Raw genomic sequence first — 17,777 nt, forward strand, 5'->3', positions numbered from 1 at the left:
CTAGACATTCCCACTGTAGGAAACATCCTCTCCTGATCCACTCTATCTAGGCCTTCTGATATTCGATAGGTTTCAGTGAGATCCCCGTTATGCCTCTAAACTTCAGCGAGTACTGGCTCAGAGCCATCAAATGCCACTCAAAAATTAACATCAAAATTAAGTAGAGCAAAAAGAGTAAAATAGTAGTGTTCATGGACTGTTCAGAAATTTGATGGCAGAGGGTAAAAAGCTGCTCTTAAAAACACTCAGTCTTTGTCTTTAGCCTCCTGTCCCTCCTCCATTATGCCAGTAATGAGAAGACGGTCAGGGTTCTTGATGATAGATTCCACATTCTTGAGGCATCAGTTTTAGAAAGTGTCCTTGATGGTTGGGAGGCTAGCATCCACGATGGAGCTGGCTGGATTTACAACTCTCTATAGCTTCTTCTACTCTTGTGCATCAGTCAGAATGATTTCCATGGTACATCTGTAGACATTTGCCTGAGTATTTAGTGACATACCAAATCTTCTCAATCTCCTGATGAAGTATAGCCACTGGCACGCCTTCTTCATAATTCGGCTAAAGATGTTGGGCTCAGGATAGACCCTTAGGGTCGTTGACAGCCAGGAACTTGAGGCTGACCCTTTGACGAGACCTTCGAGGTGGTGCCTGTGTTGATGGCCAGTTGGGGGAGATATTATTTCCAATCCACACTGACTGTGGTCTCCTGCTGAGGAAGTAAACGATCCATTTGCAGAGGGAGGTACAGAGGCCCAAATTTTGAAGCTTACTGATTAGTAGTGAGGGTTTGATGGTGTTGAATTCTGAGATGTAATCAATAAATAACAACCTGATGTACAGTAGGTCTCACTGTTGTCCAGGCGGTCCAAGGTTGGGTGGAGAGCCAGTAAGATCGCATCCGCTGTACACCTATTGTGGTGGAGGTAAATTACAACAGGCCCAGGTCTTTGCTTATGCAGGTGTTAATTCTAGCCATGACCAAGCTCTCAAACCACTTCATCACAGTAGATGTGAGCGTCATTGAGACAGCTCACCCTGCTCTTCCAGGACACTAATGTCATCGATCCCCTTATGAAACAAATGAGAACCTCTTACTGCAGCAATGAGAGATTGAAAATGTCCTTGAACACTCCAAACAGATGGTTGGCACAGGCTTTCAGTGTTCTGCCAGGTACACTATCAGGGCCTGATGTCATGCAATGGTTCACCATCTTGAAAGATGTTCTAACATCGACTCTGAGACAGATGCTACAGGAATTCGCACAGATATAGTTTTATTCTCCTTTTCAAAATGCATTCAGCTCAATAGAGAGTGAAGCATCACAGCCATCATGATGTTCAGTTTGACACTGTAAGAAGTTATGGCCTACAAACCCTGCCGTAGCAGCCGTGCATCCAATTCTGTCTCTAGCTTCACTAGGAATTACTTTTTCACTCTTAAGATAGTCTTCCATAGACTATCATTCTCCTCTGTTTTCCTTTACCCCTCTCATCTCCAAACCTACCCACAATGGTAGCCTGAACAAACTAACTCTGGAGCATTATTTCTACCGTAAAGTTCAAAGCCCAATCTCTGGCCAAGCTATGGTCTTCTGTACAGATGTGTGGTGGAAGTACACCACCAAGTAAATGCTTGGGACTGAACCATGGTATCATACAAATCTATTCTTGGGTGTTGCACATTTATTACCAAACTAGCTCATGAGAAGGCAGTGGTGGAAAAATTGCAGTCCACATGGTAAAGGAACTCATAGAGGTTTGCCAAACAGGTAGTTCCAGAACTCTCAGCCAGTTCCCATGACCCTGCTGCCCTTGTCTTTCCAATGATAGAGATTGTGGCCCTTGTGTGAAATAGGTATCCCATTAATCTGTTTGGAAATCACCATTTTGACCTTGCTTTGGTTCATGTCTTTAATACGCAGCGCCCCTCTGCTCATTAAGTGATGACTGAAACAAGTTCTACAGAGGACTGGATGCCAAGGATATGATTAATGGCATGTGTCACAAGCTGAAATTAGCTCCAAATGTTCAATTTTCCTAGTTCTGATAAAAGATCATTGAACTGAAATGCTAACACTGCTTCTTCCTCCACAGATGCTTCTAACCAGCTGAAAATCGCTGTTTCTGAGCACTTTCTCCTTCAATCTTGTTCCAAGACTTCTGTTTCAATAATTCCAGCATCTGCAGATTTTAGGTTTTCAAATGTCAATTGTTTCCGTACATGTTTTCATGTGTTCATTTCAGCAATTTTTTAGAATTAAATCAATATTATATGTTGAATTGTTTTGAATATTAAATCCATCATCATTATGTGCCATCTCGTCTGACATGGGTGACCATGGTCTTTCCATGAACACGATTGTTCTTGGCAAATTTTTCTACTAAAGTGGTTTACCATTGCTTTCTTCTGGGCAGTGTCTTTACAAAACGGGTGACCCCAGTCATTATCAATACTCTTCAGAGATTCTTTACCTGGAGTCAGTGGTTGCATAACCGGGACTTGTGATATGCACCAGCAGCTCATACGACCATCCACCACCTGCTCCCATGGCTTCATGTGACCCTGATGGGGGGTGGGGAGGTGGGTGGAGGGGGGCTAAGCAGGAGCTACACCTTGTCCAAGGGTGACCCACAGGCTAGTGGAGGGAGGGAGCACCTTACACCTCCTTTGTTGGAGACATATCTCCACCCCGCCACTCTGTTTTCTCATGGAGCATGGAAACAGGTCTTTGACCCAATTGGTTCACACTGACCAAGGTTCCCATCTAAACTAGTCTCTTTGCCCATGTCTCTCTAAACCTCTCCTACCTATGTTTCTTTTAGTTTTATAGAATAAGAGGACAAATATGCAAACAGATGATTTCACTGACTGATTCAGAAAAAGTAGTCAACAGTCTCTCCAATTATACACAGACAGTAACTGTCGTGATGAAGGGTCTTGGCTTGAAACATCGACTGTTCATCTCCCTTCATAGATGCTGCCTGACTTGTGTCTATTCTCATCTATTAGACTCCCAGCATCTGCAGAATCTCTCTGTGTTTCAGTGATTTACTACTTGCAATTGTAGAATTTATTGAAAACTTCTTCGGGTGGATACACAACCACTTTCCAACTTTTAGTAAACATCTACACTAATGAAAATGGTATGACAATTTAGATATATAGAGGATCAGCAATCCAAGATTTCTTAAAAGGAAATCAGCTGCTTCTTACCATGATGCCACTATGGATGAAGCCGTGCCTGTATCGTGCAGGTTTCAAGTGCGGGTATTCCTCAGTACTGGTCACCTTGATGCCCCAAACTTTCTTCCATGCTTCATAGAGCTGAACATGGACTGGATAGACGCCAGAGTGGTGCGGTGCCACAGCATAGCCCATGTCAATAGGAATGCCATGTTTCTGTAAACAGAACAGCATCTGTCAGCTCCTCTGGAAATGGTCTCATGGGCATAGGACAATTAAAAATCGAATTTCAACAGAAACTTAACAGCTGGACATTAAGCTATGCAAAGGCAACAAAAGATTTACTAATGATGGAAGAAAATCAGATCCCACATTTTGTTTTTGTGACTAAATGAATTCTGTTCTTCTTATCTTCATCAGGGTACCCCTAGCTTCTGGTCATCTTGAAAGATTAATAGATAAGACTTGATTAAAATGATTACAGTGTGATTAGGGATGGAAAAATTCCAAGTTGTGGAGGAATATGTGTGGAAAAGGAACGGAAGTGGCACAGTCTACATTTTAATTACTCCTTCTGTTAGAAGTAACAAACAGCCATAATTACCCATTAAGGCATGATTAGTGAATGTCAGTCACCAGCGGATTTTCTCAAACTTGTTTTCTCCTAAAAAGAAACCTTATACAGATTAAATGTGGCATTGAAATAGGAAAGCTGATGTCATATATCACACAGACTGTGATAGAATGTTGCAGCCTGCTAATTAAAAATAAACACGCCTTCTTGGCATATTAGTTGATTTATTCTCAATAAGGCTTTCATTAGTAATCACCCCTCTTTATAGTTTTCACATATTCACTCAGCCTTAATGTAACATTCCTGATTTTAGAAATAGTATCTATCTTAAAATAAACAATTTTCTTTTACCAATATAATCTGACATGGATTTAAAATGTCAACATACTTTTCTTTTCAGTATGTTAAAAGGGAACATAAGTGACATAGAAGATAGGAAATAGTACTGACCAATGGCTCCATGTTTAGCTTTAACCAGAAACTGATGGTCCACTGGGTGAGAAGTACAGCTACATATCGCCCAGCAGTCCATTGAAATCTGGTAATGATGTTCCCCAGAAGCTCTTCCAAACATATACCTTTAGGTAGGTTCTTGCATGTAAGTAATGCCCATTTATACCCAGGAACCTGGCACCACCTACCTAAACAATTAAGGTAGTAGCATCATCACAAGACTGGAAGATTTCCAGGCAACGTTTTCCTAACACCTTTGGAGGCGAATTATGTATAGCAATAAATATAACCTTACAAGCATTACCAACAACTCACATACTCACTATAATAAAGAAAGAAGAAATATCAGGAGGCTAAGCGGCTAAGGAAGAGGCAATAAAAGCATAAGACAAAATAAAGCAATCATGAAATAATATTTGAAGTTAAATACTAAGTAAAAAAACACCTGGAACCAAGCAGATTATTTGATGCAATATTAGATCTCCTATTAAGAAACGAGTTATGACAGGTGACGGAAGTGTGTGCAGGGGAACACTTTGGTTCAGGTGATCATAACACCATTAGTTTCAACTTGATTATGGATAAAGATAGTTCTGGTCCTCGGGTTGAGGTTCTAAACTGGAAAAAGGCCAAATTTGAAGAAATGAGAAAGGACCTAAAAAGCGTGGATTGGGACAGGTTGTTCTCGGCAAGGATGCGATTGGTAAGTGGGAGGCCTTCAAAGGAGAAATTTTGAGAATGCAGAGTTTGTATGTTCCTGTCAAGATTAAACGCAAAGTGAATAAGAATAAGGAACCTTGGTTCTCAAGGGATATTGGAACTCTGATTAAGAAGAAGAGAGAGATGTATGAAATGTATAGGAAACAGGGAGCAAATAACGTGCTTGAGGAGTATAAAAAGTGCAAAAAAAAACTTAAGAAAGAAATCAGGAGGGCTAAAAGAAGACATGAGGTTGCTTTGGCAGTTAAGGTGAAGGATAATCCAAAGTACTTCTACAGGTATATTAAGAACAAAAGGATAGTACAGGATAAATTTGGTCCTTTTGCAGATCAGAGTGGTCAGATATGTACGGAACCAAAAGAAATGGGGGAGATCTTAAATGGGTTATTTGCATCTGTATTTACTAAGGAAACTGGCAAGGAGTAAATGGAAATAAGGCTAACAAGTAGTGAGGTCATGGAAACTGTACAGATTGAAGAGGAGGAGGTACTTGCTATCTTGCGGCAAATCAGAGTAGATAAATTCCCAGAACCTGACAGGGTATTCCCTCGAACCTTGAAGGAGACTACTGTTGAAATTGCAGGGGCCCTGGCAGGTATACTTTACTTTACTTTACTTTATACTTTATTGTCACCAAACAATTGGTACTAGAACGTACAATCATCAAAGCGATATTTGATTCTGTGCTTCACGCTCCCTGGATTACAAATATTAAATATTATGAATATTAAAAATAGTTAAAATTAGCAAATATTAAACATCTAAATTATAAATCATAAACAGAAAACAGAAAAATGGGAAGTAAAGTAGTGCAAAAAAACCGAGAGGCAGGTCCAGATATTTGGAGGGTACGGCCCAGATCCGGGTCAGGATCCATTCAGCAGTCTTATCACAGTTGGAAAGAACCTGTTCCCAAATCTGGCCATACGGGTCTTCAAGCTCCTGAACCTTCTCCCGGAGGGGAGAGGGACGAAAAGTCTGTTGGCTGAGTGGGTCGTGACTTGATTATCCTGGCAGCACTGCTCCGAAAGCGTGCGGTGTAAAGTGAGTCCACGGATGGAAGATTGGTTTGTGTGATGTGCTGCGCCGTGTTCACGACCTTCTGCAGCTTCTTTCGGACTTGGACAGGACAACTTCCATACAAGGTTGTGATGCACCCTAGAAGAATGCTTTCTATGTTGCATCTATAAAAATTAGTGAGGGTTTTAGGGAACAGGCCAAATTTCTTTAGTTTTCTCAGGAAGTAAAGGCGCTGGTGGGCCTTCTTGGCAGTGAACTCTGCTTGGTTGGACCAAGTCGGGTCATTTGTGATATTGACCCAAGGAACTTAAAGCTTTTGACCTGTTCCACTTGTGCACCACCGATGCAAATTGGGTCGTGCAGTCCGCTAATCCTTCTGAGGTCAACAACCAATTCCTTCATCTTGCTGACGTTGAGGGATAGGTTATTGTCTTTGCACCATGCCACCAGGTTCTTAATTTCCTCTCTGTACTCAAACTCAACATTACCCGAGATACGGCCTACAATTGTTGTGCCGGTATCTACGGATGAGGTGCTGGAGGATTGGAGAGTAGCTCATGTTGTCCCATTGTTTAAAAAAGGCTCTAAAAGTAATCCGGGAAATTATAAGCCGGTAAGTTTGACGTCAGTCATAGGTAAATTATTGGAAGGAGAACTAAAAGATAGGATCTACAAGTATTTGGACAGACAGGGACTTATTCGGGAGAGTCAACATGGCTTTGTGCGTGGTAGGTCATGTTTAATAAATCTATTAGAATTTTTCGAGGAGGTTACCAGGAAAGTGGATAAAGGGAAGGCAGTGGATGTTGTCTACATGGACTTCAGTAAGGCCTTTGACAAGGTTCTGCATGGGAGGTTAGTTAGGAAGATTCAGTCGCTTGGTATGCATGGAGAGATAGTAAATTGGATTAGACATTGGCTCAATGGAAGAAGCCAGAGAATGGTAGTGGAGGATTGCTGCTCTGAGTGGAGGGCTGTGGCTGGATGATCTGGATGATAATGTGGTAAATTGGATCAGCAAATTTGCTGATCATACGAAGATTGGAGATGTAGTGGACAGTGAGGAAGGTTTTCAAAGCTTGCAGAGGGATTTGGACCAGCTGGAAAAATGGGCTGCAAAAATGGCAGATGCAGTTTAATACAGACAAGTGTGAGGTATTGCACTTTGGAAGGACAAACCAAGGTAGAACATACAAGGTAAATGGTAAGGCACTGAGGAGTGCAGCAGAACAGAGATCTGGGAATACAGATACAAAATTCCCTAAAAGTGGCATCACAGGTAGATAGGGTCATAAAGAGAGCTTTTGGTACATTGGCTTTTATAAATCAAAGTATTGAGTATAAGAGTTGGAATGTTATGTTGAGGTTGTATAAGTCATTGGTGAGGCCGAATTCGGAGTATTGTGTTCAGTTTTGGTCACCAAATTACAGGAAGGATATTAATAAGGTTGAATGAGTGCAGAAAAGGTTTACAAGGATGTTGCTGGGACTTGAGAAACTGAGTTACAGGAAGGTTGAATAGGTTAGGACTTTATTCCCTGGACCATAGAAGAATGAGGGGAGATTTGATAGAGGTATATAAAATTAAGATGGGTATAGACAGAGTGAATGCAAGCAGGCTTTTTGCACTGAGGCTGGGGGAAGAAAAAAACCAGAGGACATGGGTTAAGGGTGAAGGGGGAAAAGTTTAAAGGGAACATTGGGGGGCTTCTTCACACAGAGAGTGGTGGGAGTGTGGAATGAGCTGTCAGATGAAGTGGTAAATGCGGGCTCACTTTCAACATTTAAGAAAAACTTGGACAGGTACACAGATGAGAGGTGTATGGAGGGATATGGTCCGTGTGCAGGTCAGTGGGACTAGGCAGAAAAATGGTTCGGCACAGCCAAGAAGGGCCAAAAGGCCTGTTTCTGTGCTGTAATGTTCTATGGTTGTATGAATTTAAGACAATCCATAAAACAAAATGCTAATACAACTTCGGGATGCCAAGAAAATGCTTATAATGGGATGTTAACCAGTCAATGGGTGGCTCTGATATGAAGTGGAGAAAGGAGTTCATCTCACTGTGGAACTCAGAGGGCAGTCTGAAGTAATGTAATACACTGAACCACAATACCACTTTAGATTGTCATCATTTCCAGATTGTGAAGATGGTGACTGTTACTTTCATAGAAACACAGATAACCTACAGCACAATACAGGCCCTTCTTCGGTCCACAAAGTTGTGCCAAACATATCCCTATCTTAGAAATTACTGGGTTACTCATAGCCCTCGATTTTTCTTAGCTCCATGTACCTATCCAAAAGTCTTTTAAAAGACCCTATCGTATCCGCCTCCACCACCGTTGCTGGCAGCCTATTCCATGCACTCACCATTCTCTGCGTAAAAAACTTACCCCGACATCTCCTCTGTACCTACTTCCAAGCACGTTAAACCTGTGTCCTCTTGTGGCAGCCATTTCAGCCCTGAGAAAAAGCCTCTGACTATCCACACGATCAATGCCTCTCATCAACTTATACAGCTCTATCGGGTCACCTCTCATCCTCTGTCACTCCAAGGAGAAAGGGCCAAGTTCACTCAACCTGTTTTCATAAGGCATGCTCCCCAATCCAGGCAACATTCTTGTAAATCTCCTCTGCACCCTTTCTATGGTTTCCACATCCTTCCTGTAGTGAGGTGACCAGAACTGAGCACAGTACTCCAAGAGGGGTCTGACCAGGGTCCTATATAGCTGCAACATTACCTCTCGGTTTCTAAATTCAATTCCACAATTACACCATACACCATATGCCTTCTTAACCACAGTCTCAATCCGCGCAGCTGCTTTGAGTGCCCTCTGGACTCGGACCCCAAGATCCCTCTGATCCTCCACACTGCCAAGAGTCTTACCATTAATACTATATTCCGCCATCATATTTGACCTACCAAAATGAAGCACTTCACACTTATCTGGGTTGAACTCCCTCTGCCACTCCTCAGCCCAGTTTTGCATCCTATCAATGTCCCACTGTAATCTCTGACAGCCCTCCACACTATCCACAACACCTCCAACCTTTGTGTCATCAGCAAACTTACTAACCCATCCCTCCACTTCTTCATCCAGGTCATTTATAAAAATCATGAAGAGTGGGAGGTCCCAGAACAGATCCCTGAGGCACACCACTGGTCACCGACCTCCATGGAGGATATGATCTGTCTACAACCACTCTTTGCCTTCTGTGGGCAAGCCAGTTCTGGATCCACAAAGCAATGCCCCCTTGGATCCCATGCCTCCTTACTTTCTCAATAAGCCTTGCAAGGGGTACCTTATCAAATGCCTTGCTGAAATCCATATACACTACTACTACTGCTCTTCTGTCATCAATGTGTTTAGTCACATCCTTTCATGCTTTGTACCATTTTAAAGAAATTTTGGTCTCCAAATCTGAGGAAGGACATTCTTGCTATGGAGGGAGTGCAGCGTAGGTTCACTGGGTTAATTTCAGGGATGGCGGGAATGTCATATGTTGAAAGATTGGAGCGACTGGGCTTGTATACACTGGAATTTAGAAGGATGAGAGGGAATCTATAAGATTATTAAGGTATTGGACACGCTAGAGGCAGGAAACATGTTCCCGATGTTGGGGGAGTCCAGAACCAGAGGCCACAGTTTAAGAATAAGGGGTAGACCATTTAGAACAGAGTGAGGAAAAACTTTTTCACACAGTGGGTTGTGGATCTGTGGAATGCTCTGCCTCAGAAGGCAATGGAGGCCAATTCTCTGGATTCTTTCAAGAAAGAGATAGATAGCGCTCTTAAAGATAGCAGAGTCAAGGGATACGGGGAGAAGGCAGGAACAGGGTACTGACTGTGGATGATCAGCCATGATCACAGTGAATGGTGGTGCTTGCTTGAAGGGCCGAATGGCCTACTCCTATACCTATTGTCTATTGTCTATTGACTACTCACCACCTCTGACGAAAGCCAAAGCTGGAGCTCTCCTGCTGTGGAGATAGTTTTAAGATGATGACTCTTTCTGTGCCCTATGATCCTGCTCATGTGGATGGTGTGTTGAACTCATATGCATGAATATTCCTTTCCCAAAACAGTTTCAAAATCTTAAGAACCTTCAAATTAGCTTTTCAAAATCATTGTAAATTCAGAAAATCAGTTTTTATTGTGAATTTTCCAAAATACCAAATACATGGTATTCTGTGGTTATTCTTGTCACCAAGCTGGGCACAGAGCCTAATTTTTTATGTTAGGACTGCAGTCTTTTCTGGGGCTGGCCAGCAGGGGATGGCCTAGTTTCCTCAGGGTTTTACTCAGAACTGATTGCACTCACTTGTTATTGATCATTGACTGCACGTTCCCAATTAATGTCTGTGTATTTAAATCTGCTTCCTGTACCTTACTTCACTCAGTCTTAAAATGTGATCTTAAAAGTAGCAAGACCCTCTATGTTTTCTTCTGAGTCTTTTCTGTGTTCTTTGATGTCTACTTACTGCATACCATTTCTGGATCTAATTTGTGCATCAAGATCTTGGATTACCGAATTTGTGTTTGGATAACTGCATTTTTGAGTTGGATAGGTTACCTGTTTTTTGCCCACCTTGGCTAAAAGAAAGTAAAACTGGCTTTTGAATCTGCACATCAACTCCTGTCTGCATTGTGGTTTCTGCAACTGGGCTAACTCTCAATCTTCAGCAGTACATTGTTGAACTTCCAACCTGAGTTCAATTCCCGATTGGGCCATTTCCCTTACAAATCCTAAAGATTTGTTGTACTAACTGACTGTTGAAAGCTTTCACGGGTAGGTATTTGCATCAGCATTACATACTGATGATAAAATCTATAAAAGAACCATCAGAGAGAGAGAAACTAATCCTGATGAAGGTTAACTGCACCTTATGGAATCTTCATAAAAGCAAAACTTACACAATAATGTAGCAATTCATTGACTGTTTAAGAAGGTAATTGAATGAAGAGTACATACAGACAATTAGCAAATATTTCAGCCTATTCTAAGTGGCAAGCACAGTTAGAAGCAGTGGTAAACTGCAGCCAAGAGGGAAAAATATTTCAGGAGTGAGGTCAGGGAAGCAGAATAGACTCTGTGCAATGTCAGAGCTGTTGCTCTTAAAGTATCTTACTAATCCTGTATTTTACTGCCTCAGGTGTATGTTTTCTTGTGCATCTTGTTAGTTTTGTCTTTTGGGACAGATATAGAACTTCCACTAATGCAATCAGAGATTCATTAGTCTGGGAAGGATAACCCAAGAATTGTAACTATTTCATTTCAGGCAAGACTTTGGGGTGAAATGGGTTTAGAAAGAGCAGCTGAAATCAGAAAATAACAAATTGGTATTTTATCTTACACCAGCAAATAACTTCCAAAGAATACAAAAATCAAACATGTTTATAACTTCATGAATTTGTAATTACATGTGAACATAAAAATAGTAACTTAAAGCTCAACCTATAAATGGTAAATTCTGTTTTACGGTGCACTTTAAAAGAGGTGAATATCTTGCATTTTTGTCCAATATCAAGATTAGACTCTTCTTCGTACATAACAATCCAAAAAGGCAATTATAAACAAGTCTGATCAAAGATCAAAGTAAATTTATTATCAGTGCTGAGATTTGTTTTCTTGTGGGCATACTCAATAACTCTATAGAATAAGATCCATAACAGAATCAATGAAAGGCTGCCCAACTTGGGCGTTCAGCGAGAGAGCAGAAACCAACAAACTGTACAAATACAAAAAGAAAGAAGAAATAATAATAATAAAAAAAATAAAAAAGGACTAAACAATAATGCTGCTGCTTACATTGACCTTCATGCATATTTTACAGCAGGGCTTGATAATCTGTGATCAAAAAAATTGCTCACAGTGACAATAAAATGTACATGTAACTATTTTTCACTCACTGCAATTTTCCCAAGAAATTATTCTACTATTACTGGGAGAGGATGCGAATGTTAATCTCCCTCTGTATTCGATATACTATTTGCTGTGAGACATGCACAACACTCTGCACTACCTAATACAGCATTGTCAATGGACAACCTGATCAACAAAGGCTGCACAAAGTAACCATACTGTTGCAGGCCAAATTGCAGATGATTGTGTTACTCCTGTTTAACTAGCAAGCTTGGCATCATTTTATGCACTTGTAAGAAATCTATAGTTTGTGTGAGGGGTTCTGTGAATCTCAAATTTTATTCACTCAATGTTTAATTCTGATATATAAATTTATGCCAAGAGGTATATAATTCTTCAATAATCACTTTCATTGTTCTTACTTACAGTACAGAGCATCTTTAAGAACATGATTAATCACCTTTTGTAGTTCTCTCAGCTATTTTATGATAATCTCAAACCATCTGATACTCACCAATGCAAACTCCTTGTTGAGAATCATTTGTTCAGCCAACACTGACTCGTTGTGGAAGAGATGTGGTTGCATGTGGCTCCACATGTGGGGAAACCACCAAAATTCATTCACGTACTTTAGCAGCAGATCATCACCTTCATCCTCTGCAAACATCCCTAAAAATTTCACAACTGTCAGTTTTGAAACAGAATCAAAGTTCAGATTCCAAAAATTGGACTCAATCACTTTCTGAAATTGGGGACAGTGGAGAGGGGTTTTTTTAACATTCCCTGTTGTATTAATGGCATATGGTGAACCATTGGAAAAGATTTTGTTGTTATCAGGAGTCAATGTGCCCCTTTGGCCTTGCCATTGAGATATAGTTAACAACCTAAATGTACAAAGTGTAAACATTTTATGAAGTATCCACTTTATAATTCCACTTGCTGATTTATTTATTCAGAGATACAGGTCCTTCAGCTCAATGAGCCACAACAGCCAGCAGCACACCAGTTTAACCCTAGCCTAATCACAGGACAATTTACAATGACCAAATAACTTACTAAACAGTATGTGTTTGGATTGTGGGAGGAAACTGAAGCACCTAGTGGAACCCTCATGCTCACAAGAAGGACGTAAAGACAGCATCTGAATTGAGACCCAAACTCTGACACCCCGAGATGTACCAGCATCACGCTAACTGCTATGCTACTGTGGTGCCCTTTTCCAGAACATGACAAATAATGTGCCCATTTAAGGAAGTAAGGTTACTGGTGGCTGATAGACATGGAATTGCATGAAATACCACATTTTGCAATTGATAGCCACATGATTCTGGTGAACCTCTCTGAGTCTTTCTTTGGCTATTTGACAGAAGGGAAGCAGGAGAGCACAAAGTCCTGTTGAAGGGTTTCGGCCCAAAATGTCAACCGTACTTTTTTCCATAGATATTGCCCCGCCTGCTGAGTTCCTCCAGCATTTTGTGTGTGTTGCTCGGATATCCAACAACTGCAGATTTTCTTTGTTTACAAAGTGAAAATGCTGATTAGATACTACTGTGGATCCTTGAATGAAGAAAAGGTATCAGCTGGAATCATTTTGGAGTAAGTTAATTTAATAGGAAAAAGTCTGGAAAGTTCATCCTTGTCATTGCATCCTTCTTCCAGTTTTGCAAACGATGAGGTTCACGTTGGCAGTAAGAAAAATATAGCCTTGTACTACTTGAAAATTAAGTACCAGGGAGAGCAAAGTTTATATAAATACACCAAGTAGTCTGCTACAAAATTCTAATAAAATAAGGCATTCATGTTGAAGGAGGAGGAAGCTGGAAGAGAAGTAGGATTTAATCTGACAGCACCAGAGGAATTACTTATCAGCATAGAAACAGGCTACTCAGTCTAAATGTTCAAGTATACACAAGCCTCCTCCCTGTATACTTCACCCAGCCCTACCTCTGTAACCTTCTGTTCATTGTATTCTCATGTACTTGGCTGATCTCCTCTTAGCTCAAAGGACAAACTTGTGAAGGTTCGCCCGAGTCCATACATCCTGCCAACATAGTTTGATGTGTCTGATTCCCTTATGACTTCCAGTACCATCTCTTTCTTTATAAAGCATGTCTTGCAGAGTGAGATTTCTATTGGGAAGCTAAGGACACTATGGATATTTTCCCCTGATTCTCAGTCGATATAGCCTTTCTCCATGGTGAAGACTTGGTGCACAATGTGGCAGAAATCTGTTGGTGATCTCAATAAACTTCCAGACATCAGGAAAACCAATCTAACTGAAAGCATTTTCCTCCGACAAGCAACAAGCAATAACAAGTCAAAGTGACTGTTCAGGGTGTGCAACAGAACATGGAAGAGATGTCCTTCTCCAACCCAAAGATTTGTAAATCTCTTCTCCGAGAGTGATTAATTCTACAGATTAGCTTTATTTGTCACATGTACACATTGAAACACAGTGAAATGTGTTGTGTCAACAACTAATGTAGTATAAATATGTGCTGGGGATGGCCCACAAGTGTTGCCATGCTTCTGTTTCCAACATAGCATGCCCATAACTTACCAACCCCTACGTCTATGGAATGTGGGAGGGAAAGCAGAGCACTCAGAGAAAACCCACATAGTCTCGGAGAGAATGTACAAACTTTGTACAAACATCGGCAGGAACTGAACCGTGATCACCAGTACTCTAAAGCATTACACTAGCCACTCTGCTACCATGCCACTCATCTAACACCTGCCTGAATTTTGGAGAATTTGCCTTGAACTTATAGAATGTTCCAAAGCAACATGCAGCAAGCAACAAGGAACTACTTGACGATATAAATACACATCAGTTCAGAGACAGGCTTTAAAGAGCATTGTACAGGAGATAAGGAAGGTAGAGGGTTAGAGAATTTTTCAAAGGGATCTTCAGAGCTCTTGATCAGTGTAGGTATAGTTCCCATAATTGCTTCAGTGATTTAATTTTAGGGATGTCTAAGAAGAATTGTTATTCAGATACCTTGGAAAGTTATAAAGCTGAGGAAGATACAAAGGTACGATGGAGCAAAACTTTGGAGCAAATTTTAAACAAGGAAGAGGATTTTAGAACCAGGGAATTCTTGAGCATAAGCCAGTGTAGATCAGCAAGCATAGACTGATGGAGGAAGAACAATACCTGCAAGTAGAGACTGAGCAGCACAGTTTTGGGTCCCCATTTATAGAATATAACATGAGGAAGGATGGCCAGGCAAGCAACGGAATTGTCAAAACTAGATGTAACAAATACTCTGTATTGAAGAGGATTTCAGCAGCAGGCACGCTGAACCAAGGTCTGACTTGGCAACATAGCTGGTCTTCACTAGTCCTTGAGTTTATGGGGCTGTTATATTTAGCTTTCTACCCTAATAGACACAGCACTGCTCACCTTTCTCTGCCTCACTTCATCAATGCCTTACCTTATTGACCCATCTGGTACTTGAGAAGAACTATGTTCTACATGAGATTAGATCAGTTAAATGTTCAGCATGTAGCTGCGCGTGCCCCTGAAAGTGCTTCGAATAGCAATGGTTATCACTCATAAATAAATTAAATTAAAATGTGGAATAGAAACATGCAATACAATAAGTGAAGAATGATGATCAATTAAAGGAAACAGACTGCATTCTTTAAAACTATTATGTTGAACAGAGTAGCCAATGGTTCGGATGAGGAATAATGGCGTTCAAGTGCTTGCAGGCAAGGGTATACGGAATTTTCACAATCCTATTATAAATCTGGGATGAACTGAGGACATGTTGAGGACTGAGGACATTTGACTTTATTCTGACAATTTGATCATAGATTCACAACCTATTTTAATGCATTTAATTTACTTTTTATATTTTCTAATCTTAATTATTTTAAGCATTTGACTACAAAGTCCCTATTACTAAATATCTTTAAGGATCAGAGTCAATGTCAACCTCTTCCAATACATTAGCCTTTGACAGGAGGTTGGGATCCAGCTCCAGTCTTGGCTTCTGTCAATGGCTACTATTTTGTTCTGGAAGTCAAAATTACTGCTGAGGTTTTATGATACCTTGCCTAGGAACACCAGGATTGGGATGCTCAGGATGTCTGGAGCCATAGCTTTCTGGTCAGCTGGCATAGGTGCTGGGGTAATACATGTAACAGGTCTGAGCAGTGCACTCAATCTTTCATGCCTGCATCAGCTTTTCATACAGATGACCAACTGATCACTCATACTTGCCTTCACATACATGTGATTTTCCCCTCAGGTGTTTTAACTAATTCTCTTTTGAAAATTGTTACAATGTCTACTTCCCCGACTCTATCAGACAATGCATTTTAAGTTTAAAAAGCTGCCTTATATTTCCCTGAGAATTGCCATGTTGCAGCATACAAGGGAAATTAATTGGGTCCCGGGATGGTGTCAAGGAGAAGCCTGGGACAGGGCTTTGTATTGGAGATTTGGAGGGAGAGGGTCGATGTAAGGGTTGGGGGTGTATTGAACAATGAGGAAGGCTATCATGGCTTGTAGAGGGATCTGCATCAGCTGGAAAAATGGCAGGTAGAATTTAATGCAGACAAGTGCAAAGTTTTGCACTTTGTTAGGACCAACCAGGGTAGGTATGATACAGTGAATGGTAAGGCATTGAGGTGTGTGGTAGAACCAAGGGATTGAGGAAAACAGGTCCATGATTCGTTGAAAGTGCTGTCACAGGTAGATAGCGTCATAATGAAAGCATTTGGCACATTGGCCTTCATAAATTAATGCACTGAGTACTGAAGATGGGATGTCTGGTAAAGTTGTAAAAGACATTGGTGAGGCCTAATTTGGAGTATTGTGTGCAGTTTTGGTCACATACATACATGAAAGATGTAAGCAAGGTTGAAAGAGTGCAGAGAAAATTTACAAGGGTGTTTCCAGGTCTGGAGGACCTGAGTTATAATGAAAGATAGAATATGTTAGGACTATATTCTTTAGAACTTAGAAGATTGAGAGATTTGATAGAGGTATTCAAAATTATGAGGGGTACAGATAGGGTAAATGAAAGCAGGCTTTTTCCACTGCGGTTGGGTGGGACTACAACCAGAGGTCATGGGTTAAGGGTGAAAGGTGAGATGCTTAAGGGGAAAATGAGGGAAAACTCAGGGTGTCGTAAGAGTGTGGAATGAATTTCCAGCATGAGTGGTCCATGCAAGCCCGATCTTAACGAAGTTTGTATAGGTACATGGATAACAGAGGTATGAAGGGCTATGATATAAAGCTCTACTTGTTTTATACTTGTGACTGTGAGGCTAAGCACTGCTCCAAGGACATACTTAAGTTTGCTGACAGTTATTGATCGAATCAGAGGTGCTGAAAAATCTGCATATAGGAGGGAGATTGAAAAGTTGGCTAAGTGGTGCCACAACAACAATCTTTTACTCAATGTCAGCAAGACCAAGGAGTTGATTATTGACTTCAGAAGGAGGAAACCTTCTTGAGTCAGTCCTCATAAGAGAATTCAGAGGTGGAGCGGGTTCCCAACTTTAAATTCCTCAGAGTTAACATTTTAGAGGATCTGACCTGAGTGCCATTAGAAAGAAAGCACAGCAGCATCTCTACGTTCTTAAGAGTTTGCGAAGGTTCAACATGTCATTTAAAACTCCGACAATCTTCTGTAGGTTCGTGGTGAAGAGTATGCGGACTGGTTGCATCATATCCTGGTATTGAAACCACAATGCCGTTGCATGGTAAATCCTACAAAAAGTAATGGATACGGCCCAGTCCATCATGGGTAAAGTCCTCCCCACTATTGAAAACATTTATATGGAGCACTGTCACAGGAAAGCAGCATCCATCATCAAGGACCCCACCATCCAGGCTGTGCTGCCATCAGGAAGGAGATACAGGAGTCTCAGGACCCAGGTTCAAGAACAGTTATTACCCCTCAACCATCAGTCTCTAGAGCCAGAGAGAAAGAGGCTGCAGAA

At 41.0% G+C, this 17,777-nt stretch overlaps 1 protein-coding gene across 9 annotated transcripts in view; it reads right to left on the reverse strand.

The window, feature by feature from the left end:
• Positions 1-17,777, reverse strand: part of ndst3 (N-deacetylase/N-sulfotransferase (heparan glucosaminyl) 3) — a 1,028,434-nt gene that overhangs the window by 100,069 nt on the left and 910,588 nt on the right. For all 9 annotated transcript variants that reach the window (XM_063043575.1, XM_063043576.1, XM_063043578.1 and 6 more), the window contains 2 exons: positions 12,331-12,485; positions 3,215-3,400 (listed from right to left, as the gene is read on the reverse strand). In XM_063043575.1, coding sequence (XP_062899645.1) covers positions 3,215-3,400; positions 12,331-12,485 — 341 coding nt within the window. The remainder of the gene's footprint in view (positions 1-3,214; positions 3,401-12,330; positions 12,486-17,777) is intronic.

This window comes from Mobula hypostoma, chromosome 3 (genome assembly GCF_963921235.1).
Source record: "Mobula hypostoma chromosome 3, sMobHyp1.1, whole genome shotgun sequence".
Lineage (NCBI taxonomy): Eukaryota > Metazoa > Chordata > Chondrichthyes > Myliobatiformes > Myliobatidae > Mobula > Mobula hypostoma.